Source organism: Daldinia vernicosa (genome assembly GCF_022497035.1).
Source record: "Daldinia vernicosa strain CBS 139.73 unplaced genomic scaffold F5Y00scaffold_4, whole genome shotgun sequence".
NCBI lineage: Eukaryota > Fungi > Ascomycota > Sordariomycetes > Xylariales > Hypoxylaceae > Daldinia > Daldinia vernicosa.
The window spans coordinates 653,019-678,243 of NW_025953920.1; the positions used below are offsets into that span (position 1 = coordinate 653,019).

The following is a 25,225-nucleotide window of genomic DNA, read 5'->3' on the forward strand; positions in this document are numbered from 1 at the left end:
AGCATAATGTCTGCTGCTCCGTACGAAGATGCCATCATGCCAGTCGCTATCATTGGGGTCTCGGGGCGCTTTCCTGGTGACGCAGAAAATCCGCAGAAACTCTGGGATATGATATCCGAAGGTAGGAGTGCTGTTTCCAGGATCCCACCTGATCGATTCAACATTGATGCATTCTATCACCCAAACCCAGAACGCTATGGGACGATGAATTTCAAAAATGCCCATTTCATGAAGAGAGATATATCAGCATTTGACGCCCCTTTTTTCAATATCCCTGTTGCAGAGGCCAAGGCGATGGATCCCCAGCAGCGCATGGCTCTCGAATGCACATACGAAGCTCTAGAGAATGGTATGTCAACATATCCGATATAACTTAAAAGCAAATCTAAACTTATATCTTTTAGCCGGAATTCGCATGGAAGATGTAGCAGGGTCTGACACGTCGGTCTATGTTGGTGCATTCACGAAGGACTATAACGATATGCTGTCGCATGATCGCGACAATCTCCCCAAATACCAGGCTACAGGAACAGGCCTTGCTATGCTGTCAAACAGGGTCTCCTGGTTTTTCGATATGAGGGGCCCTTGTATTAGTATCGATACGGCCTGCTCATCGTCAATGGCAGCCCTTCATCTAGGCTGCCAAAGTCTTCGCACTGGCGAATCAAAACTGGTGCGTCGCAAGGAAGACGGATACATATTATAGCTAATACGTCTTACCAGTCTATTGTCGGTGGAACCAATTTAATGATAATACCAGATGTCATGAGCGGGATGACTCGACTGCATTTCTTGAGTCCAAAAGGGAAATCACATTCCTTTGATTATAAAGCTGATGGATATTCCAGAGGCGAAGGTATCTCTATAATTCATCGTAATAATAATCAGCATGCTAATAGAAGAACCAGGAGCTGGATTCTGTATCTTAAAGCCGCTCCACCTGGCTATTAGGGACAACGATGTAATTCGAGGTGTCATCCGTAATTCGGGGATCAATCAAGACGGAAATACCCCTGGGATTACGTTGCCGTCGGCAGAGGCACAGGAAAGATTGATTCGAAAGGTTTATGCAGACGCCGGCCTGAGTCTAGCGGATACAACTTATGTCGAAGCCCATGGTACCGGAACAGCAGCAGGCGACCCAGTTGAAGCATCTGCGCTTTCTGCTACGTTTGGAAGAGCCAGACCCCCTGGGGATCCCCTTTGGATAGGGTCTATTAAATCCAACGTTGGACACTTGGAGGGCGGTTCTGGTCTTGTGCAGGTAATAAAAGGTATAATGATGTTAGAAAAGGGGGAGATTGCACCGACTATCTGGTATGAAAAGCCTAACCCACGAATTCCGATGGAAGACTGGAATCTCGCGGTTCCAACGGAGCTTATGCCTTGGCCGAAAGACGGTCTGCGCCGCATTAGTATTAATTCGTTCGGCTATGGTGGAACTAATGGCCACTGTATCATTGATGATGCATACCATTACTTGAAAGCCCGGGGTTTATCTGGTAATCACAATGTCCAGATTCTCAATGGATCATCACCGGCTTCAAGCCCCGATTCTGGCATTGACACAACACACGATGTTGACATCATGAGTCAACTTGGCGAGGAGACTAAGCAATGGAAGTCTCTGGAAGGGTTTTTGGGAGGTCGGTTTGAGTCGAGCTTGTCTCCGGCCCCAAAACTTCTTGTCTGGAGCTCACACGATCAGGCCGGCATTTCGCGAATTTCGAACGATTATGGTGCATACCTTGACGCCAGGCTTAGAGAGACCCCTACTGAAGCAATCGAGGGGAATCATGATAAAAAGCTCCTTTGTAAACTCGCCCGTACCCTCGCTGGACGGCGCAGCATCCTTCCCTGGAAGTCATTCGTTGTCGCAACGTCGTGCAAACAAGCTTCTATAGAATTGAGAAAACCTCTTACAAGTGTCCGATCTAATACCAAGACCACACTAGATTTGGCATTCGTCTTCACTGGTCAAGGTGCACAGTGGCACGCCATGGGTCGCGAGCTTCTAGCGCTTCCTGTGTTCAGAGAAAGTCTTGAAAGAGCAGGGAGATATTTCGTACAATTAGGAGCACCTTGGTCACTCATGAGTAAGTCAACTCAATTTTACTTATTGCTTTCTTGATCCTGCGAGGATTCGAGCTAACGTATACGTACAGCTGAGATCCAGGAAGACGAGAGCACATCGAGATTAGACTCGGCAGACCTTAGCCAGCCTATATGTACTGCGCTTCAAGTGGCACTGGTAGACTTGCTGAAAATGTGGAACATCTTCCCTACAGCCGTCGTTGGGCATTCGAGCGGGGAGATTGCAGCGGCCTATGCTAAAGGGGCACTCGCACGCGAGGATGCTTGGGCAATCGCCTACCACCGCGGCCATCTCTCGAACTGCATTCGGGGCTTCGCTCCACAACTGCAGGGCTCTATGCTAGCCGTTGGGCTTGGAGACAAAGACGCACGAGAATATATCGCCCGCGTCACTGAAGGTGAGGCTACCATTGCCTGTATCAACAGTCCCTCCAGTGTGACATTATCAGGAGACTCCGCAGCCATAACCCAGCTAGAGAATCTACTGAAGAATGATGGCCATTTCGCAAGGAAGCTGAAAGTGGACGTCGCCTACCACTCGCCACACATGCAGGTCATTGCGGACAGGTACTATCGAGCTATTAGCGAAATCACACCCCTTCCCCAAGGCCGGAGCACGGTGAAGATGTTTTCATCTTTGACCGGAAACCTGGCTGAGAATTCCGAATTTGGACCTTCATATTGGGTAGCTAATATGGTCGGCCAAGTCAATTTTGCCGGAGCGGTTGAAAGTATGCTTACTTATTCGGGAGGAAAAAGTAGGGGGCGGGCAAAAAAGAGGTTTGTCAAGAACTTCATCGAGCACTTCATCGAGCTTGGCCCCCATTCTGCGCTTAAAGGTCCGATGAACCAAATTCTAGGCCATGATACGCTCAAATCGTATTCGGCCGGCTACACGTACCAATCGGTAATTATAAGAGGCTCAAATGCATGCGAAACTGCATTCACCGTCGCGGGCAAATTGTACCAGTCTGGGTACCCTGTGGATATTAACGCTGTCAACGAGCAGAACCCATCCGACGACTTCTTGGTTGATCTACCACCTTTCAGCTGGAACCATAGCGCCAAGTATTGGGCGGAATCGCTATTATCTAAAGCGCACAGGTTCCGGGAAAGTCCCAGGAAGGATCTCCTCGGTCTGCCAACTCTCGAGCTTTTGGTTAATGAGCCACGGTTCCGTAATACTCTTCGGGTGAAGGAGGTGCCTTGGATGGAACAACATAAAGTCCAAGGCTCTATACTCTACCCTGCTGCTGGTATGATGATTATGGCTATCGAGGCTATGTTCCTTAACGCCACCAAGGATCGTGAAATTGATAGCTACGAGCTTCGAGATGTTATCGTCAGTAAGGCTATTGTAGTTCCTAACGACGAAGACGGTGTCGAGACTATGCTCTCAATCAAGCCTCGCCGCACCGGATCACGAGCTCTCACTACAATCTGGCAGGAATTTCAAGTTTATTCACGCCAAGAAGCGTGGGAACTAAACTGCTCAGGTTTGATCCGCATCAACTATAAAGAGGTTCCTAGCACATTTTTCTATGATGAGGGTGCAATGCTTGCGGCGAGCCATGCGGAACGATACCATCGCATTCAAGAAAGCTACTCCCGGGCCAAAAATCCGCGGCAATTCTATGAGCATCTTGATTCTATCGGTCTTCAATACGGCCCTCTTTTCCAGAACCTAACCGAGATAAAGAAGGGCAACTTCTGGAGTGCTTGTAAGCTAAAGATTCCTGACACGAAGAGCCTCATGCCTCACAACTTCGAATATCCTCACATTATCCACCCCGCTACACTAGATAGTATGATCCACATGGCTTTGCCGTCTTACACGAAGTTGGGTCAGGATATCACTTCAGCCATGGTACCAACAGGTATCGGTCGATTAATAGTATCAGCGGATGTCCCGAACCGACCCGGCATAATCCTGTCTGGCTACTCTCAACGGAATAAGTTGGATTCTGGAGAGGATGAATGGTCTATTTTCGTTGCCGACACTCAGTGGGACAAACCACTTGTCACTTTTGAAGGTATAAAATGCGCTGTCGTCCATGGTGCTAACGATGACGATGGCGATGCCGCTTCCGCCCAGTCCCTACGAAAGCTCGCGACGGTCTTCGAATGGAAACCGGATGTGTCTCTTCTGGATCGTCAACAAATCGAAAATATTAGTATTAATGCTTCTAAGCAAGTCGTCAACCCCCATCGAAAAATTCTAGAAGAACTTGAAATTGCTAGTCTAATCTATATCAAGCGCATTGTGAACGAGCTCTCTTCATCTGAAGTCAAGAGCCTCGGGTGGAATCTCAAGCTGTTTTACAACTATATGCTCAAACGCTATGATATGGGTAAGAAGCGCCAGCTCTGCTACCAAACTGCGGATTCCAACTGGTTAGACTTGGGAGAGAAGGCTGAGTCTGAGCTGTTGGACCGCGTGTCCAAGTCTTCTTCGGACGGTGCTGTCCTGTGCACACACGGCGAATATCTCCCACAGATTTTCCGCGGCCAAATACCACCTTTGCAAGTTCTGATGAACGATGACCTTCTTCATAACTGGTACAAATATTCTCTGGGTATGGAGCGGCACAACAGCCAGATGGCAGCTTATATTCAGTTGTTAGCGCATAAGAACCCTAACATGAATATCCTCGAAGTAGGCGGAGGTACCGGTGGCGTGAGCTTGCCTATACTTGAATCGCTCGGTGGCTCCCACAATACCTCGCCGCACTTCACGAAGTATACCTTCACCGACATAAGTACCGGTTATTTCGAAAAGGCTACCAAGAAGCTGGCGCCCTGGACCCCGTTTATGGAGTTTAGGAAACTTGACATTGAACAGGACCCTGCTTCACAAGGATTCCAGGAGTACTCTTACGATCTGATCGTCGCGTCGAACGTGCTACATGCAACGAGATCGCTCTCACAAACTTTGAAGCATGTCCATCAATTATTGAAGCCGTAGGTACCTACCTATATACATATCATAACTACTGCTTGAGTAGCACTGCTAATTTGTGGCTATAGTAATGGGAAATTAATTCTCAGAGAAATCACGGAACAAGCTGGGAAAATGAGATACCACATGATTGTAGGCTCACTCGAAGGCTGGTGGTATGGTGAGTTCGACAGTAAGTCTTGCTAAGGCTTTCCAAAGATATTAACACTCTACGTAGGTGAGGGGGACGGACGTCACGAAGGACCATGTCTAACCGTAGATAAATGGAATGACCTCATGCTCGACGTGGGATTTTCCGGCGTGGAGATTAACTTCCCAGATTTCGAGGAGAGCATAGATCTAACAAATTCAGTTATGGTCACTACGGCCACTGCACTTAAACCCCTCGATACATCGCAAGAGGTCATGATCGTTTTGCCAACAACTCCCGAGCAGGAGACATCCAAATTTGCAGAGGACATCGCATCGCAAATGAGGAGTGCCGGCCGCGACGTGGTAACTAAAAGGTTGCAAAACACGACTGGTATCAACGTGAAGAGCAAGTCGTGTCTTATTCTGGTTGATGTTGAGAAACACGAAGGCTTCCTTCCAAATGTATCCACGGAAGACTGGGATGCCCTTAAGCACCTCCTATTTTCTTCCCGAACCGCTACATATGTAACGCGGGGCGGTACTGTTAACAGTGAAAACCCTCAGTCTAACCTTATGACCGGCTTATCAAGAGTGATTCGCGCCGAGAATCCTACTATTTCCCTTTCTACACTGGATCTAGATCCCAATGTTACAATGGACACCGACGAGACGGTCGCTACAGTTATTAAAGTATTCACAACGTTTATGAATTCTAAGGACCTGGAGCGCCCGGATTGGGAAGTCGCTATAAGGGATGGGGTTCCAATGATTCAGAGGATCGTCCTCGAGAAGGGTGTAAATGATCTAATCAAGACATTACATGTTGCTGCTCAGCCCGAACCAGCCCCTTTCAAGCAAGAGGGTCGCCCACTAACGCTTCAGATCGGGTCCCTGGGAAGGCTTGATACGTTGCGATTCGTGGACGATCTTACCGTGTCAGTGCCGCTTTCTGATTACGAAGTTGAAATTGAAATCAAGAGCGCAGGTCTCAACTTCAAGGACGTCATGATCGCGATGGGTCAGCTCTCGCAGCATGAACTCGGCCTTGATGCCAGTGGTGTCGTGAGCCGTGTCGGCCACAAAGTCAAGGCGTTCCAGCCCGGCGACAAGGTAATGACCTGGAAGAAAGGAACGTTCAGAAATTACATCAGAGCAGACGAGTCCATGGTCCAATTAATTCCCCAGACTTTTGACTTCACTATGGCGGCTTCGGTTCCCCTCGTATATAGCACTGCATACTACGCCCTGGTCAATGTTGGAAATATACAAAAGGGCGAGACGATCCTGATCCACAGCGCAGCCGGTGGGTTTGGGCAGGCTTCTATTGCGCTTGCCCAGCACTTTGGGGCCGAGGTCTTTGCCACAGTCTCGTCGCGCGAGAAGAAGCAGCTGTTGATAGATACGTATGGTGTGTCTGAAGACCACATTTTCAACAGCCGTGACACGAGTTTTGCACAGGCGGTTAAGCGGCATACCAGTGGGCGCGGCGTGGATATCTTACTGAACTCGCTCGCCGGCGACGCGTTAAGGGAATCATGGCACTGCGTCGCGCGCTTTGGCCGATTCATTGAGCTGGGCCAAAAGGATATTGTTGAGAATACTGGACTTGACATGGCGCCATTTATCAAGAACATGTCCTTCCACTCTGTTAACTTGATCGATCTTATAGACCATGACATGCCTACTACGGCAAGGGTGTTCCGCGAGGTCATGGGTCTGATCCGTGCGGGTATCGTAAAGCCCGTCACGCCAATCACCACTATGCCCTTCTCGAGGGCAGAAGAAGCTTTCAGACTCATGCAGACTGGAAAACACGTCGGCAAGCTCGTAATAGAAGCTATGGATAGCGATATCATTCAAGCCATACCACCAGGTACGGCTCCAGCGCAATTTTGCCCTGATGCAACATACGTGATCGCAGGCGGTACAGGAGGCCTAGGTGGCTCTATCGCCAACTGGATGGCAGAATGCGGTGCGAAGAATATCCTCCTTCTGTCTCGTTCGGGAGCGAGCAGGGCATCCGTCCCAGGCTTATTAGCACGACTCACTAGCCAAGGAGTCAAAGCAGACGCATGGGCGTGCGATGTAGCAGATGAAATCCAACTACTGAGGTGTTTAGATAGATGTAGGATAGAGAATTGGCCTCCTATTCGTGGTGTCATACAGGGTTCCATGGCCCTCAGGGACGGTGTAAGTCACTCCCATTCCGTTTGCATATCGTGAGTTTTCGCCAACTAATACGTCCTGGGATAGATCTCTCAGACCATGTCGTCGGAGCAGTTCCTCGCTGCAACCCGAAGCAAAGTCCAAGGAAGCTGGAACTTACACAGTTGCCTACCCAACGACCTCGACTTCTTCGTGATGCTCTCGTCTATCGCCGGCATCGGCGGCTCCCGTGGCCAAGGCAACTACGCAGCCGGTAACACATACCAAGACGCTTTAGCCCATCACCGACGCAAGCTCGGCCTTAACGCGTGCGCCATAGACGTCGGCATGGTGCTAGGCGTAGGCTTCCTAGCCGAGGATACGACAGACGACCGCGTCTTCGAAAACATGCAGAGCTGGATCGTCGTCGGTATCTCGGAGAAGGAATTCCTCAGCATCCTTCAAGCCGCCATCACGGGCGAGAGCGTCAACGGCGCACGCATGCCCCCACAGGTCATTACCGGTCTCGGAACGGGCGGAATGCTATTACACGGCGCAAAGAAGGAGCCCTACTATTATAAGGACGCCAAGTTTGCGCACCTCGGAGAGGTAGACACGCACCAACTCGCGAAGGCGACGCACGAGGGTGCAGTGGAGCTGCGCGTGCAGCTCGCGCAGGCAAGCAGTATCGAACAAGCGGCAGAGGTCGTCGCGGGCGCGCTGGTGAAGAAGCTTGCTAAGTCGATGATGATAGCGGCTGGTAAGTAGTACCTTTTACGCGAAAAGAGAGGAGAGAACAAAGCTAATGGATGGATCGAATACCTAGAGGATATCGAAGTCACGAGGCCGGTGAGCAGTTATGGCGTCGACAGCTTGCTTGCCGTCGAGCTGCGGGCTTGGATTTACTCGGAGTTGCAGTCGGACATCTCCGTGTTCGACCTGCTGAGCAAGACGGCACTCACGTCGCTTGCGAAGAAGATAGCCGCGGGTTCGAAGGTTATACCAGATACGGTGAGGGCTGAGGAGTAAAGGGGCGGGTGATGTATAAGTCTGATTGTTGGGGGATTTATTTATAATACTGTTGGGTGGATGGGGAATAATAAAACCTGGGAGGAATGAGTGAAGCTACTTGTCACATTGATGTATTCGCGAAATTTACCCCTTAATAAGAAGGAAAAGTACAAGGACTTAGGTAGATAATAGCAATAGAAATCAAACATGTACTATCGAAGGGAACATGTAGTTAACTCTTCTATATCTTATTACTTAAACACATACAAATACTAAAAAGATTCAAGAGGCGAAGAATCAATAAAATAAAATAATAATAAAATAAAAAAGCTCGTCCTTGGGAGGGAACCTATGCAATTGACCAGAGCAAATTGGTCTTTTTGCCGCCATGACACAGGTTCGAACCCAAGAACTACGAAAAACCCCGAGAGGTTTTTCTACGCCGTCGTCTCTTACGAACACTGACCATGACCATTTGACCAGTGCATCTCAGATCAGGAGTGATGAGAGAGGCTCTTAATACGTATGATAAATCTACCTTGTGCGGTACTTACCATAACTGCTGCCTAGCAACCCTCGAGTACACTAGATACCTGTAAAAGAAGGGACATAAACGTACTATTGTTACTATATCCGCCTAATAGAGCCCCTTTCAGGGACAATATAGCAAGGTACGTATAATGCCCAGTCTACCAGAAGGGGAGAAGGGCGAAGACAACTCCAAAGCCAAGATCAAGCATACCTGTTACTAGAACTAGAAACATAGTATTTAAGCAAATTACGAATGCATTCAACCTAGAAGTGTTGCCAATCCGTAAGCCAAGGCTTATTCCCCTGCGCGAAATCAACGCCATGCTTATAATTCCCACTCAACTCCTCTTCGTCAACGCCACAATGCGCATACCCGTCGCGCCCAGAGAACCACCCCAACCCGTACGTCTTGCCCAAGCCCTCGAGCCCCGCGCGCATCTGCGCGTTGGTAAACTTGGCCGTCCCGACGAAGTCGTACAGCATCTTGCTCTGGTGCACGAACGCGAGCACGCCGGCGATCGTGCTCGGCTGCCGCGGCAGGAACGGGTGCCGCCGGCGGATGAATATCGCCGTGGCGACGACGAATAGGTATATCAGGATGACAACGGTTAGCGCTAGGGACACCGTGAACGAGAGCACCGTTTCCGAGCCGGAGCCGACGCCCTTTTGCAGGAACCCGTCGCCCGGCTCGTCGTCGTGGTCCTCTGCCCTGCTTAGTATCTCCAAGAAGTCCCGGCCTTCGACCGTAGCTAGGCTAGTGACGAAGATCGTGAGCGCTTCTACCATGATGGTGCCCCATCCGACCAAGAACACCATCCAGTGCCGGTTGAAGAGCGCGCGCGCGGCGACTACTGCGAATGGCATGGCTGTGTAGTCGAGGGTTAGCGTCTTGGCTGGTGCGTGCCGCTTCGAGAGGATATAGTACGGCTCCATCATGCGGATCGCCGTCTCTAGGCTGCCCCAGCTCAGTTTGATGATAACCGCGAGAAGGGTGACGACCCAGGGCGCTTTATTTGTTAATACGCTAGCTGGCGTAAACAAAAACACCGGTATGAAACCCAGGAACATCAATATACCGATTATGAAGGGTATGCAACCCTCGGCACGCAGCATGAGCGGGTGCGGATTCTCGGGTAGATGCGCATCCCCGTATCTATCGTTCTCCAGCGCGGACACCTGTTCGAAATCCTCGGGGACTAGCGACGAGTTGCGCAAGGCGTACCGCCTGTTCTTGAGCTTGTGGTGGATGTCCTTCGGCTTGGCGACGTCCATGTCCTTGAAGTCCATCATGATATGGCTGACGACGGCCATCGACGCCAGTCCCGCAATCCCCTTGACATCTGAGAGCAGGCCCGAGCGCCGCGTGTTAAGCTGATAGAATAGCACGCACCCTAGTACCGCGATGACGAAGAACGTCATGGTTAGAAGACGCGATAGGATGGGGTTCATGGTGATGGTCTTCTCGACGTCAGGATTCGAAAGCCGTACCTGCCGGTCCGGCCCTACCACCAGCGCGGCCGCGCCGAGGGTGGGGACCAAGGATACGGCGAGAAGAGTTGCCAAGGATGAGGTGGCCACTGCGTAGTGTCTCCGCTGTAGGGCGCGAAACGGCCGGGCGAAATTGAACAAGGTGATATAGTCAACGTTGACTGACTCTGCCGCTAGTGCTCCCCCTTCCTTGGATAACTGATAGAAGGCCTCGAGCCGCTTGACTTCGAAGTCTGTGTTTTGCCACAGCACGCCATACGTAACGGTGATTATCGTCGGGACAAATTTGAAGATGAAATAGTAGCCAGGTCCAAGATCGGTGGCGTTGTGGAATTTAATTAGAGGGGTATCAGCGGACCTCTGGAAGAGGATCTCCTGGGTAATGGCGAGGCAGACGGACAGGAGAATTAAACCAGTTACTGTAATTAGAATTAGCGATTCTCGTCTATTATATTATAATTATGGGATGTTTTTACTGGAATTACTCGACAACTCGGGGCTACGTTCTACATAGCAGATAGTCAAAGGGAGGCAGGTTTACTCGGGATTTACTCACTATACGGCCACCTCATAGAGAACGGTTTCCAATTAGGCTGTGGATAAAACACCTCGGTCTTCGTCTCCTTGCTGGGGAGTTGCGAGTGCCGACGGTTTGGATCCGACCCAACTACGTTAGGTCCAACCATCGTACTCAAGTCCGCAGGTTCTTCCATGATAACTTCTATCACGTCTCCCCTTCTATTCGCCTCGCTCTGTCCTAGCTCCTTCAGCCCCGCCCTCGATCTTGAACTAGACGCACTCTTCATAGAAAAAGATCTAGTAAAACTCCTTTTAAGAGATGGCGAGCTTGCTATAAGCTGTTCTCGCTTGATCGTGGCTGTCGGACTCATCCCTTTTCCTATACCACCGGTTAAGTGGCCCTCAGCCTCCTTCGCTTGTAGCGATTTGACGAACTTTTTGTCCAGGGAACCCATAGGCCTGGAGAAGGAAGATAAATCAATTCCTGGCTCATCACCAGCGACGGGGTCATACGGACCAGAGTGTCCAAGTGGCGCAGCTGCACGGAGCAGGGACATATCGATACTCTCATCTTCGTGAATTGTATCTTGGGGTCTAACACGGACGCTCTTGTAACGCCCGAAAGTTGAGTTAGAACGACTGGTAGGCGCCACTGGTTGGTATCTCCCACCTCCAGATCCAACAAAGGGTAGTGACCAAGATGGCCCTGACCCATAGGCATTTCCATCTGACGTGCCGTCTAACTGTGGAGCTTCGTAGGCGGACTGAAGTGATACGAGGGACTCCCGGCCCCTAATTCCGGCAGAGGACGTCTCATCGTTGTACGGGCTATCCGACAGATCGGAGACTTTGTGGTTCAGGTAATGTGCGGGTTGCCGGGGCGTAAATTGGAAATGGTTATTATAGGCCATGCCTACGGTCGCATTATTTTCAAGCGACGGTGGGGTCCTACTGGATTAGGTAGTTTATACTACACTACTTTCGACTGATGAAACGAGCGACGATGCGGTGGTTCTGTGTTCCCGCTATACAGAACAGATCTGTAATTATCTCTAGGCTATAGATCGCAAGATATATCCTCCGGTAGTAAACTCACAAGTTACACTCATCGAACTCATCGAAGTTCAAATGAGGAAAGCAAGTTGACTTCTCCAGAGCCTGAGAACCAATGGTTTAACTCTCTGCTTGCAAGTGCCGACTGTTTAGCTTCTTGTTTCGGTTGTACTGCGTGGATTCGTAAGCTAGTCGACCGTTAATACATCGAAAACAGTCTAGCCCTTTGGAAAAGGAAGGGCTGATAGATCAGATATGTATTATAAGAATGTTGTACCGAACTATCACGACATGTAGGATGCTCTATCAAGTCCTGCCAGTGTGTAGTCGCATACAGAAGAAGCGCGCTATAGACAAGAGGAGAAAGAGATGGTTCAGACAGATGCGAGAAACATCCCCCTCAATGCCCATACTCTAACAATAGGTATTCAATCATTTTTCAGCCGCTAATGGCCAGTCAAACAAGTGGACAAGCCAGCAACAAGCCACCGGCTTCAGCTATGGACCAAGCCTCCAGGCCTCCCAGGCAACAGGAGGAAACATCAAGAAGCTAAGAAGTTGGGGTTAGACATGCTGCAATGGTTATGGATCCTTATCCTAGCGAGTGCCCGGTTTATGTCCAGCTTTCACAGCCGCACCGACTAGGAGCGGGACTAGCAACTAAAGCTGGACGCTGGACGGCTGGGATTGGCCAGTGTGAGCGCCATTACTGATAGTCTAGCCGCCCAAAAAGAAAAAAAAAAGAAGAGAAAAGAAAAAAAAAGGAAAAAGGAACAAGAGGTCTTAGCTTCATTTGCAGGTAGGTATAGGATAAAATGCGAGACGTCGCGGCCAAGTCTAAGAACCCCGAGCAAACAATTATATACCATATAGAAAGAATCCCGACGATGACGTTACTGCGGAGAAATTCAGCAATATATCATCCAAATGAGATGGGTGCAGCTACGCCAGTAAGCAATGAAATGCACTATGCAATGCGCTTCGGGAATTACCCGTGAATAGATTGGTCTGCCATCGCCCGATGATAGGTAGTGACGCTTTCATCAAGATACCGGTGCCGGATCATGCAGAGATTATAGCAGTCGATTACCTTAAACGTTTTCGCTTCCCGATCTTTGCGACTTGTTCGTCACACGGAGGGGACCTCTGTAACATTCGACAGAATTGAAGGGGCCTATTGCAAGGCGTCACAGAATCTACCGATTCTCGTGGTTGTGTTATACCTTTCCGTAATATTGTAATTCACGAGCGCCTCCTCTTATATAATTAGCTGCTTTGAGCTTCTCATCCAAGTATGGCCTTGTTTTTCCTATACCCCCGTCTACATTTTGCCCAATACAATGTCGCAGTCTATCTGGACCGAAGAAGAGATTCGATACTTCCGAGCGTTGCTTACGTGGGTAGCAAGCGATGAGGAAGATGATAGTGGTTACGATAAATTGCCTCCCCTGGAGAGGCACGCTGGGGAGTTTATGTTCCTTATTTTAGGAGACAAGGGTTGTGGGAAGACGTCGCTTCTAGAAAGGGTAATCATATCTAGACGATTAAGCCTTCTGTCTTCTAACGATGCGCAGTTCTGCTCCGGTACATTCGCCGAAGAGGAGGATCGGTTACCCGAACTTAACGAGCAAGAACGAGGCTATCGTCATATCATAAGAATTGAGGACCAAACTTATGTCGTTAATGCCTTAGAACTTTTATCCCGGCATCTGTCCAGCGAGGAGCAGCTTACACAAGCAGTGCAAATTACGGAAGCTGTTGTCCTCGTATACGACGTCAAGTCGAGAACGTCCTTCACTCTCCTCCAGGACGTCTACAACCATATTCGCGATATGATCGGGCAGACGCGCACGTACGGCCTCATGCTCGTAGGTACCAACTCCGATTGCGAGGACGAACAGCGAGAGGTATCCTGGGCCGAGGGCCGCAAGCTCGCGGCAAGCTTCGGGCTTGGATGCGCGTTCCTCGAGACCTCGGCCAAATCAGGTGATAATATCGACAGGGTTTTCCCACAACTAGGGAGGGAGGTCCTCAAGTTAAGGTGTCTTAGCCATCAGCGGAGAGAAGAGGCCGAAAGGCTCTCTATTGATGCGAAGCAGCGCTCCATTGATATCTCTTCTACGAAAGGGATAATGAGATGGAGATCATGGACTCGACCTTGGTTTCAAGGAAGAACAGGAGATCGTAAGGTGTCAGCTCCCTGCTAAGTTTTAGTATCCTTCCTTTTCAAAAAGAGGCTTCTATAATTCAATCAAGTCTGTCTTGTATCGTTCTAGTTGATAGATGGTAAGACGAAATATCAACTTTCTCTGCTGACAATTAGCTATGCAAGAGTAGGCACTATTTTCGTAACTCGAGCGTGTGTATCGTGTATCCTGCAAAGGGAAGATATGATTAAGTCCGCGAAGTAGAGCTGCTCATAACTTGATTTTCAATAGATACTTAGGTAGATATTACTTTGCTTATTGATATACAACCAAAATAAACGAGCATCAAATGCTGTTAACTCCTAGATATTTTCCTTAGGTCCAACTTAATAAGGGATATATGAGAAAGTATGGTATAATACTAATACTAGGTAGGCATTTGTAGTGAATGCATCAATTCATATTGTATGCATCAACAGTTGTACGTAATTGACGATAATGAAAACGTGTACGTACATGTGAAGTTAATAATTTGTGAGGCTGAGTTGTTTTTTTTTTTTTTATGAAATCTAGACCGGTAGCTTGGGGATCTGTATCATTGATGACTGCCGCGGGGGGATTCGTAACCCAGTTAATTGGCACCGGATCACTCGGTTGCGACGTTCGATAGCAAGGGTAGGTAGGTATCCAGCAACGCCGCAAAGATCTTAGGTTAGATACCAAGAAATATCGGGTTCCCAGAGTTTAGAATTATTGTCATGAGAAAAAAAGACCCAAGAAACTTTAGATAATAACTTTTAGTCCTGTTGCGTGCATGTCTACTGTTTGCAACGGGTACGCACGCCGTAAGGTCTTCAAAGTTCGGTTGCTATGAGACATAAGGAGCGGATGACGACACCTCGCAGGATTGGAAGATCTTGATAGAGACCATAATGAGATCAGCTGGATCAGCAATGCACGGCTCGCCCGGTCGCATATCCAATGCAGCTAACACAGCCTATTTTTTTTTTTTTTCTTTTTTTTTTTTTTTTTGCAAAAGAGAAAAAAAAAACCAGACAAGACAGGATAGATAATGGACCAAACAGTTGCCGATTGGACTTCGTTGACGCTTGTGTCGGCAATACGGCTATATAATTCAAGATGTAATCAATCTTAAGTTTTTAAAAAGGTAATTAAATACGAGGGAGTATAACAAAACGGTCCTGTTTAGCTTGGGTTAGCTTATTCTTTTTACGCGTTTACACCTTTACACGTTTAGAATTTCATCTGTATGGATTCTTTGGATGGGTTACTTACCTTAGGTACTCCCCAAGAAAGGCAAGACTTAATAAATCGACCTTGCCGAGCAAACGTGCCCAGCTGCTTAGCATGCTTAGTAGGAGTTGCGCGTTCTCATGTACATACCTAATGTAGTCCGGAAGAGGGTCTGGTGGCAGTGCATGTAAGAGACGCTTACCCCTGTTGGATTGCATTGGCGCCGCCAAAACCGGCCGTGTTTCGAACTTCGTCTCTAACTTGGGGATAACCGCCGGTCAATCATAGTCAATCAAGCGGAGTGGTCACAGATCACCGGGTGCTCAGGTGTGGATAGGTTTTAAATTCTTCAAGCCCGTCTTCACCATTCAAGTGATGTCAGATGCGGGATGATGCAACCCAGATTTCGTCTCCTCAAATCAATTCGCAAGTAAATCACAAAGAGGTTGGAATATGTAAATTCCAAGTTATTATTACCTATGCAAGTTTCCCATGTGGCCCTGAGCTAATAAAGCACGAATTAAACCTAAATGGGAAGTCTTAAATTTCTTAGTTCTGTCTTGGAGCCAAGCGCCCACCCTTTTAGTCTAGTCTGGGCAAGTATCAGCAAGTAATCAGCAAGTATACGCAATACGTACATATTTGTGTCATTAGACCCAGGCTACTCATATTAGGTACATATGTAGATACCTTGTCATGTACGTATCGTGTCAGTAGACGCATTCCTGTGACAAGATATGCCACTAACAGGTAGGCAAATCAGGAAGGAGTAACTCAGATAATGGAATAATTAATCAATACGGAAATGACTAGCCCCTTTGTGTATGTACGCGTTACCTCCCAATTTTATTCCACATTCCCGCATTCCTCTCCCCCCCCTGCCAACCTCGAAACCGCTTGCTTTTCCTGTCCTTTACATCCACCACCTTGAATGGGCGCACACAATTCTCCCATGCTTTAGGACAGTCACTCGCTTCAAACTCTCTCTTCTACACTAACTCTCCACTAAACTTCTCTCCTACATCATCGACTAGTTGGTGTAAAATAATACCAGGAAGAAGAGCCCATTCTGCGAACGGGTCGTAGTTATTCTTTCCTGGCTTTTTCAATTCCACACCCCTTTTTCAACGCCACTCGTTTTACGTAGGGAGGATAGGTAGAAGTTGTTCGGGACAGGTAACCGACTAAGAAGTAGGAAAACCCCTCCAAACAACAAATTACTCTCGCTATCCCGATTTCCTACTCTTTTCTGGATTGCGTTCGAGGCCCACTCGTTTGTTTGAGGACAATCAACGAGCCTCTTTGTCGACAACCGCCTAGACCCGCTCACGAATGTGGTTGAATAACCATCGACAAAGGAAAACATAGCGGACACAGCCAGGTACCGCGTCGCCGGACCTCTTCAGGACATAAGAGTCCAGAGATAACTTGAATTATACAACATCGTCACACATCAACAACCATGTGGTTGTCAACAATAAGATCGGTCGCGCTCTTGTCAGGGCTTGCGGCTCTTGTCCCAGGTGCTATTGCCGCAGAGCCCATGCTCACCTCGAATTCGTTGAACAATTGTCAAGAGGATTCCCAGTTTACCGCCAGTCTCTTCCAGGTCGTTTACACCCCGAATAACAACACAGCTTTCCTGAACATCGTCGCGACATCATCCGTCGAAGGAAAAGTCAATTTCGATATCGACATCTCAGCATATGGCTACAGTATCATCTCGACAACTATCGACCCTTGCACGGTTGGGCTTGCTGGTCTCTGTCCCATGACTGCGGGTAAGATTCCGCTGAAGTTCAACTTACCTGTCGGCGAGGAAGCCGCTTCTCAGATTCCCAGTATCGCCTACAATTTCCCCGATCTAGACGCCACTGTCCGTGTTACCTTAAAAATGACCGACACGGGAAAGAGTGTCGCCTGTGTCGAAGCTGATATCTCTAACGGCAAGACTGTCAACTTGATTGCTGTCAAGTGGGTTCTCGCTATCATTGCCGGTTTGGTACTCTGTTCTTCAGCTATTATCAACGGCCTTGGTCACTCTAACGCTGCTGCCCATATCGCTTCCGGCGCGCTTTCGCTGTTCAGCTTCTTCCAAGCCCAGGCTATTCTTGGTCTAACCTCTATCCATTTGCCCCCGGTTGTTCAGTCGTGGACTCAGGATTTCCAGTGGTCGATGGGTATCATCAATGTCGATTTCATGCAGGATATCTTTACCTGGTATCAGCGAGCTACTGGTGGTACACCTTCCACCATTTTCGACTCTTTGACGACCGTTTCGGTGCAAGTAGAGAAGCGCGCGCTCTCCGTCCTTCCCGATGCTGCTGTTGATTTGTACCGACGATCGGCTGCGATCCTTCCCCGCGGTGCTTCATCACTGATGAAGCGCGGTAACGTAATGACGGGCTCAGGCAGTTACCTCGTGTACGGTATCCAGCGTGTGGCTTTCAGAGCCGGTATTGAGACGACAAATCTTTTCATGACTGGTTTGACGTTTTTCTGCCTGTTCGTTGTCGTTACCATTGGTGCCGTGGCTGCATTCAAGGGTCTCTGCGAATTAGCTGTGAAGCAAAAGTGGATGAAAGGCGATACTTTCCTCGAGTTCCGCAATGGATGGCTCACGGTCTTGAAGGGTATCCTGTTCCGACTTACCCTTATTGGTTACCCTCAGATGGCTATCTTGTGTCTCTGGGAGTTCACGCAGAATGACTCGCCCGCTGAAATGGTTCTAGCAGTATTCTTCATTATTGGAATGACGGCTACTCTAGGCTGGGCTGCCTCTAAGGTCATCCGAATCGCTCGCCGCTCGGTTGCTATGCACCGGAACCCCGCGTACATCCTCTTCTCCGATCCCCAGGCGTTAAACAAGTGGGGATTCTTATACGTCCAGTTCCGTGCCTCCGCGTATTACTTCATTATTCCGGTCCTTGGATATTCTCTGGTCAAGGCCATGTTCATCGCCTTCTCGCAAGGCAACAGCACTGCCCAGGCCATTGGATTTCTCCTGATCGAAGCTGCTGCTCTGATTACCGCCAGTGTACTCCGACCCTGGATGGACAAGAGCACTAACTCGTTCAACATTGCCATTTTCTGCGTTAACTTTATCAACGCAATTTTCTTATTGATTTTCTCAGATGTTTTCAACCAGCCTGCGTTAGTCAATGGTGTTATCGGTCTTATTTTGTTCTTCCTTAATGCTATATTTGCTACCATCCTCCTAATCATGGTCATTGTTTCGACCACCCTGGTCTTCTATCGCAAGAACCCCGATGGTCGTTACCAGTTCATGGCTGATGACAGAACGTCGTTCATGAAGTCGCAATCTCAACTCACAGGTACTACCGAACTAGACGCCCTTGCCGCCACCGCTCGCGGTGACAAGGCGGGCTACAAGCACGGATTAGACCTGGACGACGACAACGAGTCGATATCCTCTGCTGAACTGCGCCGTCGTACGGATTCGTCGAACTTAACCGTCCCTACGAGAGCCCCGAGCAACCCATACGGCCGCAGCAACACGAACCCGCCCCATTCCCCAGTAGATCCCTCGGTACCTCTATTTCCGGCCGCTGGTGGTCCACCAAGGGCTCAGAGCCCCTATGCCGGATCCAGCGCTCCCTTGCAACAACAGCACAGTGGCAGTCCTCCTTCATATCGAGCACAGAACAATGCTAGGTAAGCATCATTAAAAATTTAGTAGTTAATATAGACTAACAGGGAGCAGTCCGTGGCAACGAGGTGCAGGTTACGAACACTAGGTAACGGTTATGATGCCGGAAGGAGGTTTCTACTAGCAGGACGTAGACCGAGTGTTAAATAATACTAGGATACAATCATGACAATGGGGCCGGAGTTAATATAGGAGGACAACTCTTTTTGAGAGGATTCTGACTTGAAATAAAGCGGCCGTCGAATACCCAATAGTACCGCCGATGAAAAGCGGCGGCCCGGCCGACAATCCTTTCCTATGTTCTCGAACCTTGTATTAAGGAATCGGCCTTATAACGCGGGGTGTTTAGCGCGTCAACAGCATTCAGGAGGCGTCGTTAGGGATGTGATGTTCATGCGATATTTTTTTCGATCAGCTGTACCAAACCCGAACTTGCAAAGTGTAAATACTACCCAGAGAACCTCGCAAAAGGGATAAAGAATTTTCCAAGAAATTCCTGGGAACAGCTGGGCTGAGGAGTTATGGTTTTTTTTTGTACCTGGGTTATCACCAATTATAGACCGCCATATGCGGGGCGGCAAGCTTGTCAATAGCTAATCAATAAATACGGCTTTTAACGAATACTGTCGTACAAACCGCGATACCACTAAAAGGTTATTTGGTAACAGATTTTATTCTATTATCTTTTATATTTGTATCGGACAGATAGAATATCTGACAGATCATCGATAATCTAAACGGATTTTCCCGTAGTTTCTCCATTTCTATAGTATACGGGACTAATATGCCCAGTCAAGAAGCTATAGTCGAATCGAACAATACGGAGTATTAATTATGCCTTTAACCACATATATAACATATACATGGTAAGAATCTTGACATATGTAACTCATGTTTCACAAATCTCTGCACGGGCCTACCAAATCAACGCCACGGCAGTTTCCTGGCACCGTTTCGACTATGGCTTCAAGACTTAAAGTCGACTATATATCGAAACTGACTCTTCAGATAATACCCGCTGCTGTGATAGTATTTGGCAATCGGAATTTTAGCCTGGGATGGTGGGAAGTGCGAGGTGGCCATGGGGATGGACCAGAAAACGGGCTGGAAGGTAGTCGAGAAACAGCGGTTTGGAATTGATATAAGGCGGAATGAATTAATGCCAGCGTTCCTGGTGCCTGTGTGGCCTCGTTTTTGCTTAGCAATGTTTTAGTCTTTATAGTCTAGCCCTATTCTGATATTCCTCTAGAGTTCAATGGTGTAAGTTAAAGGGGATAAAGACAAATAGTGTACCTTTTCGGTTACGACCCCACATGTATAGCGGAACTCTATATAATGGGACGGTACACTAAGCTGAAGTGTACCCACATAAACTGTATGCAGATGGTTGGTTCAAATATTCCGAGATCTGACCTCAACTTATGTAAACCGGTAAACCGCATCAACCATCAACTCCTAAAAGTCGGGCATTGGGTTCTTTGACCCGCTCTCCATTTCCTATCCATGCAATTTTGATATGCTATGGCCGTCTTCGTCGTCTTCGTGGTACTGCACCTCGATAGACATCATTCATCTTCTGATGTTATAACATAACCTAGGTCCTAACCAACTTCGCAATGACGACCCCTGCTTCCCCCCCTCTCGCGACTGTCGTGCCAGCCCAGCTGGGCTTCCTGGCAATCTTCAATCCCTCCCTGGGCACCACCGACGAAACAATGGACGACCAGATAGTCTACTATGCATCCGTGAATACCCAGTTTAAGAAGCGACGGCACCGCTCGCGTGGTAAACCTACCGATAGCATCTCCCAAGATGAGCGCAACGAGCGGCTGAGGCAGATTGGTTTGGCACAAGGTATGGTCGAGTTCAGCCGTGGGTTTGCCGATGGCCAGCCAGTCGATACGATAGAAACAGAGAAGAGTCGCGTCGTGCTGCATGAGCTGGAGTCAGGTTGGTGGATATTAGCCGTAGGGGAAGACACCCTTTTGCTCCGAGTTAGAAGCTGATATATCCCAGTCTATTGATTTGACAAGATTACCCCTACCACCAAGGCTCGGAACTCCCTCTTCAAACCAGACAAGCGATCCGTCTGAAAATGTTGAATATTCGTCTCGGGAAGTCAAGCCAGCTGTTCTGCTAATGCAAGATCTCCTCCGCGCCCATTCAATCTTCTTGCTGCACCATGCTGCGTCCCTGAGCGCCTTATTCGTTCGATTGAGACGACCCAAATTCGTTAGCATATTAGGTCGATACTGGGATCTGTTTCTGTCTACTTGGGATGTCATGTTACACGGTAACCCCACCACCAGCGTATTTGGTGGCATCAAGATCGCTGCTTGTGGCGAGCTTGGCGTCGGTGTTGGAGAGGAGGAACGCGGAAGCGGCGAAAGAGAGGTCCTTGAGGGTTTTGTCGATAGAACCGAAGGCTTAATTGACTTAGTCGTATCCAAGTTCGGTCCCTCGGAGTCCGATATGGACGAGGGTTCTAAAGGGGACGAACAATCGGCTTCGAAATGGCTCGGTACCGGAGAAGAGCCGGGCGCGGAGGATGGTGCTATTTTCCTAGGTATAGGGGCTCTATCAAGGAAATCAGTGCGTGATGTTGCCTACTGGATGGAAGACCTCTACATGTGGGGTGAAGACGCGTATGGAGTTAGAGATAGCCCGTCTTCAACACGCCAAGCCAAGAAATCTAAGAAATCCACCCCGACAAGCACTAAAACTATCACTGGAAAATCTACAGTTGCTTCAGAGCCGAATAACGCGACTAATTCAAACCCCCAGAGCGCACAAAAGAAACCTACGAATACAAGAGAACCAGACACAGCAACACCCCAAACCACCGAAGAAGCGGACGACGGGGGTGGGGTCAACCGATTTATGAGTTACCTTAAGATGGGTTATGGTACTCACTGGACACTGGGCGGCTCTAGTGGAGGAGATAGTACAGAGCACGAGGGAACGATACCCGGAGAAATGTCTAGGGATAAGACGCTTAGTGATCCCCACCGACCACCAAAGGCTCTCAGTGTGAATTCGGGCTATTATCTCATAGGACTTCTCGGCAATGTCGAGGAAGCCGGTGATATCGAGCATGACGAGAATATAGAGCAATCTGATGGTCCGTCCGAAGACGTTGAGTATAACTCTAGGATCTTACTTCGAACCCTTACTGTGGAGCTAGAAAATGCAAAACGCCCCGAAGCTGAGATAACGCGAGATTTTGGAAACCAAGACCGTGAGCGATCGACGACAGCAGAGCCTGGCCGAGGTTCTCAAGAAGCGACTTCTCTTTTTGATAATCAGGATCTTAACAAATCGCAAAAGGTGCGCATAGTAGTGTACGTGAATAAGCCATTCATTTATACATTCCTATTCCGAAATAGGACCGACTCCCTAGCCTGGAGCGAGCTGTATAGGTCATTGCACTATCAGCTTGCACCGCTTCGGAAACCCTTGGCGACGTCTACGGCCTACCGCCCCGGAAGACCGGATATTGGACCAGTAAGCTCTCATATCTTTGACCTTATATGGGATCCAGAAGCCATGACGATCCATTCCACCATCCCTAGCATACCCACGCCGGTTCAAATGGTACAAAATACGCAGCCAGTTTGGTCTCGGATAGAAGCGGTAAATACTCATAATCAAATACTCAACACATATATCACAACGTCAACAGATCCGTCTGAATTGGAACGCACTTGCAAGACAAGTCGTGGTTGGTGGATTGTCTGGACGCGCATACTTGAGCAAGACGGTGCCCGAACCCCGGTACAGCCGCCAGACTCTTCAGACGCGAGCCAGATCCCCAACCTACAGCACAGCGAATCAACAGAGAGTATTAATTCTCAGGGTCAGCCCAGGAGCACCCGGTCTAGGGGCAAGGTTAGCAAAGAGATATTCCTCATCCGTCGAGCGGGCGAGCATACGAGGCTTAGGGGGCTAAGCAGCTCATACGCAGAAGGAGGTGGTTGGGCAGATGGAGCTAGTCGGCTCGCCCAAGGCATTGGTGTGGACACGAAGAGATATATCGAGGGGCTACTAAGCCTGGGCCGATAAAATCTTGTGGTTTGCGGCGTTCGATCTTGGATTAGGTACTGGCGGGACGGCTATAGCTATAAATGGGACAGAAGCATTAGAGTCCCCCAGGATACCCAGCAAGTTGCTACGGAGCATTTTCAGGGGCGTCTCCTTCGGTTAACATGTTCATCTGCCTGGCGTATATAAATTAAGGATAAAAAATTAAGGATAAAGGTAAAATTGATGGAGATATGAATATACGCACTGATAATAGCAAGCTTAGCTTTGGCCATAAATAGATAGATGATAGGGTGATAGCTAAAAATATATTCAGTTACTATTGTCTACCACTGATGTCTAGACGATTAGGGTGTTGCTAAATATCACGTTATGTAACGATTTCTTGTGTCAAGCTCTTGTGTCAAGCTTGCTTCTACATAGAAGTCTATTGCTCGTCAACTAGGTAGATTACAAAATAATTAGGTACTTTATATCAAATTTGATACCTTATGCTTAAATGGTTGCCTACCTACCTACCTAAGGTACTCGGTAGTTTTAGGCACGTAGCAAACATCACAGGCTTAAGAGGCCTAAATAATATGCGGGCAGTAGGGTCACGCACTGCACCGTCGTGAGGGCAACCAAACTGCCAGCCCGTGCAGGTGGCAGCCCCCCCAACCCGACGCAGGTGCAGCAATACATAAGGAGCGGTTGCAAAGGCACTTTCAACATTCGGGGGTGCCAGCCACGAGACCATTTGGTGTAGTGGTAACGCTTACGGGGCTATAAAAGCTGACGGACTCAAACCGCAAATATGACATCTAATACTCGACTTCGGTCGATGCAGACGGCATGGTTCGAGATGTCACTTCAAATATCCTACCTGGCATTCCATTTTTTTTTTCCTTTTTGCACACTTTTAGATAGTGCACCCGTGGGTCTACCTTGGTACTTTACTTTATTTTTGCCATACGTTTTGGTGTTTTTTTAAAAATTATTTTTTTCTTGTTGGCGAACTGGAGTTTTATCTCGAGTTTATCATGGTGGTTTGTCCATCCGCAGCCATGGGATTTTATGTAGCTCAACCTCCTACAATTTTTTTAGTCCCTAATTTTCTTCAATTACGAATAATTCTTTCCCATTTTGAAATATATATCTATTATATTGCGTTGATTTTATCTAGATATTAAAGCATATTTATCAACAGCCTTTACAGGTACCTAAAGAAGCGTGTCATGAGAAATAATATGCAGGTGATATCTATTATATTTTTGTTTAATTTGCCAAGTTGTGTCCTCGAGGACTACTACAGCTATGAGGCCTTCCAGGCCAACCTCCTCATCTTTCTCTAGTTGTGCACACAAAAGGGCAGGAAAGACGTAAATACTGTAATTAGATTCGTGCTATGCGAGTAATTCCCACCCCTCTTCGCTCAGCGTGTCTTTCGGGACACTGATCAGTCTTGAAGAGACAACATCTTCACTGATACGGTACTTCCCTCCAGCATGGCTAGAGAATAACTTAAGGTGTGTCCTGTAGGATACTCAGGGGCGGTACCTGTCTAGGTATTCCTATTATATCGGCACTCTACCCACACCCTGTTCTACTTGACTCTATTTTGCCTTGATCTACTAAGGGTTACTTGATCAAAAAGACACTTGCCTTAGTTAATTTTAATTTTATAGTGTTAACCTCCCAACAAAACAGACTACCTACCCCATATAATCCAAAGTATACCATGATACTCCAGATTAAAGGACAAGTAACACCACAAATTAGCAAGTATCCAGGTAGGCTATCCAAAGCTGGGATAATCAAAGTCATTTTATAAAGGTCAAAGCACCGTTTCGTATGCATACACTAATGTAGTGTAGATACTCAGAACAGCGTCAAAATAGATGACCCATTTAATTTCTTGACTTTAATCCTTTATTTTAACTTGAATAACTTTATCAACTTTTATAGAAGCTAGATAAAAGTTATATGATATAATATTTAATCAATTTGGTTTAATATAAGAATTTTTAAAAATTTTATCTTTTGATTTGGTTGAAGAATTGTATTGTAAGATGTGTGTGTATATTATTTTGCTTGAGTGGGGATGGGTCATCTATTTTGACGCTGTTCTGATACTACAGTATGTATGTAGACAATCTCCGAGTGCTGCGCCACGAAGACGAAATTTGATATGTAATGAAG

General features: G+C 47.9%; 5 protein-coding genes across 5 annotated transcripts; 4 read left to right on the forward strand and 1 right to left on the reverse strand.

The window, feature by feature from the left end:
• Positions 1-6: 6 nt before the first annotated feature.
• Positions 7-8,359, forward strand: F5Y00DRAFT_271664 (putative polyketide synthase; the record flags this gene model as incomplete). Its single annotated transcript, XM_048012840.1, has 9 exons — positions 7-349; positions 405-673; positions 724-856; positions 909-2,096; positions 2,166-5,055; positions 5,122-5,225; positions 5,271-7,375; positions 7,439-8,090; positions 8,157-8,359. The coding sequence occupies 9 exons, from the start codon at positions 7-9 to the stop codon at positions 8,357-8,359; spliced, it is 7,887 nt and encodes a 2,628-aa protein (XP_047869134.1).
• Positions 8,360-8,945: 586 nt separating this feature from the next.
• Positions 8,946-12,187, reverse strand: F5Y00DRAFT_134816 (uncharacterized protein). Its single transcript, XM_048004266.1, has 2 exons — positions 10,917-12,187; positions 8,946-10,779 (listed from the first exon to the last, which is right to left on the reverse strand). Exons 1-2 carry the CDS (start codon positions 11,788-11,790, stop codon positions 9,137-9,139), a joined length of 2,517 nt encoding a protein of 838 aa, XP_047869135.1. The 5' UTR covers positions 11,791-12,187; the 3' UTR covers positions 8,946-9,136.
• A 1,085-nt stretch (positions 12,188-13,272) lies between these two features.
• On the forward strand, positions 13,273-14,139 carry F5Y00DRAFT_257864 (P-loop containing nucleoside triphosphate hydrolase protein; the record flags this gene model as incomplete). Its single annotated transcript, XM_048010617.1, has 1 exon — positions 13,273-14,139. One exon carries the CDS (start codon positions 13,273-13,275, stop codon positions 14,137-14,139), a length of 867 nt encoding a protein of 288 aa, XP_047869136.1.
• Positions 14,140-16,607: 2,468 nt separating this feature from the next.
• Positions 16,608-19,196, forward strand: F5Y00DRAFT_134860 (TRP-domain-containing protein). The gene is made up of 2 exons (XM_048004267.1): positions 16,608-19,008; positions 19,058-19,196. Exons 1-2 carry the CDS (start codon positions 16,796-16,798, stop codon positions 19,089-19,091), a joined length of 2,247 nt encoding a protein of 748 aa, XP_047869137.1. The 5' UTR covers positions 16,608-16,795; the 3' UTR covers positions 19,092-19,196.
• A 1,209-nt stretch (positions 19,197-20,405) lies between these two features.
• On the forward strand, positions 20,406-23,338 carry F5Y00DRAFT_225751 (uncharacterized protein). The gene is made up of 2 exons (XM_048006206.1): positions 20,406-20,970; positions 21,020-23,338. The coding sequence occupies exons 1-2, from the start codon at positions 20,620-20,622 to the stop codon at positions 23,063-23,065; spliced, it is 2,397 nt and encodes a 798-aa protein (XP_047869138.1). The 5' UTR covers positions 20,406-20,619; the 3' UTR covers positions 23,066-23,338.
• Positions 23,339-25,225: the final 1,887 nt, after the last annotated feature.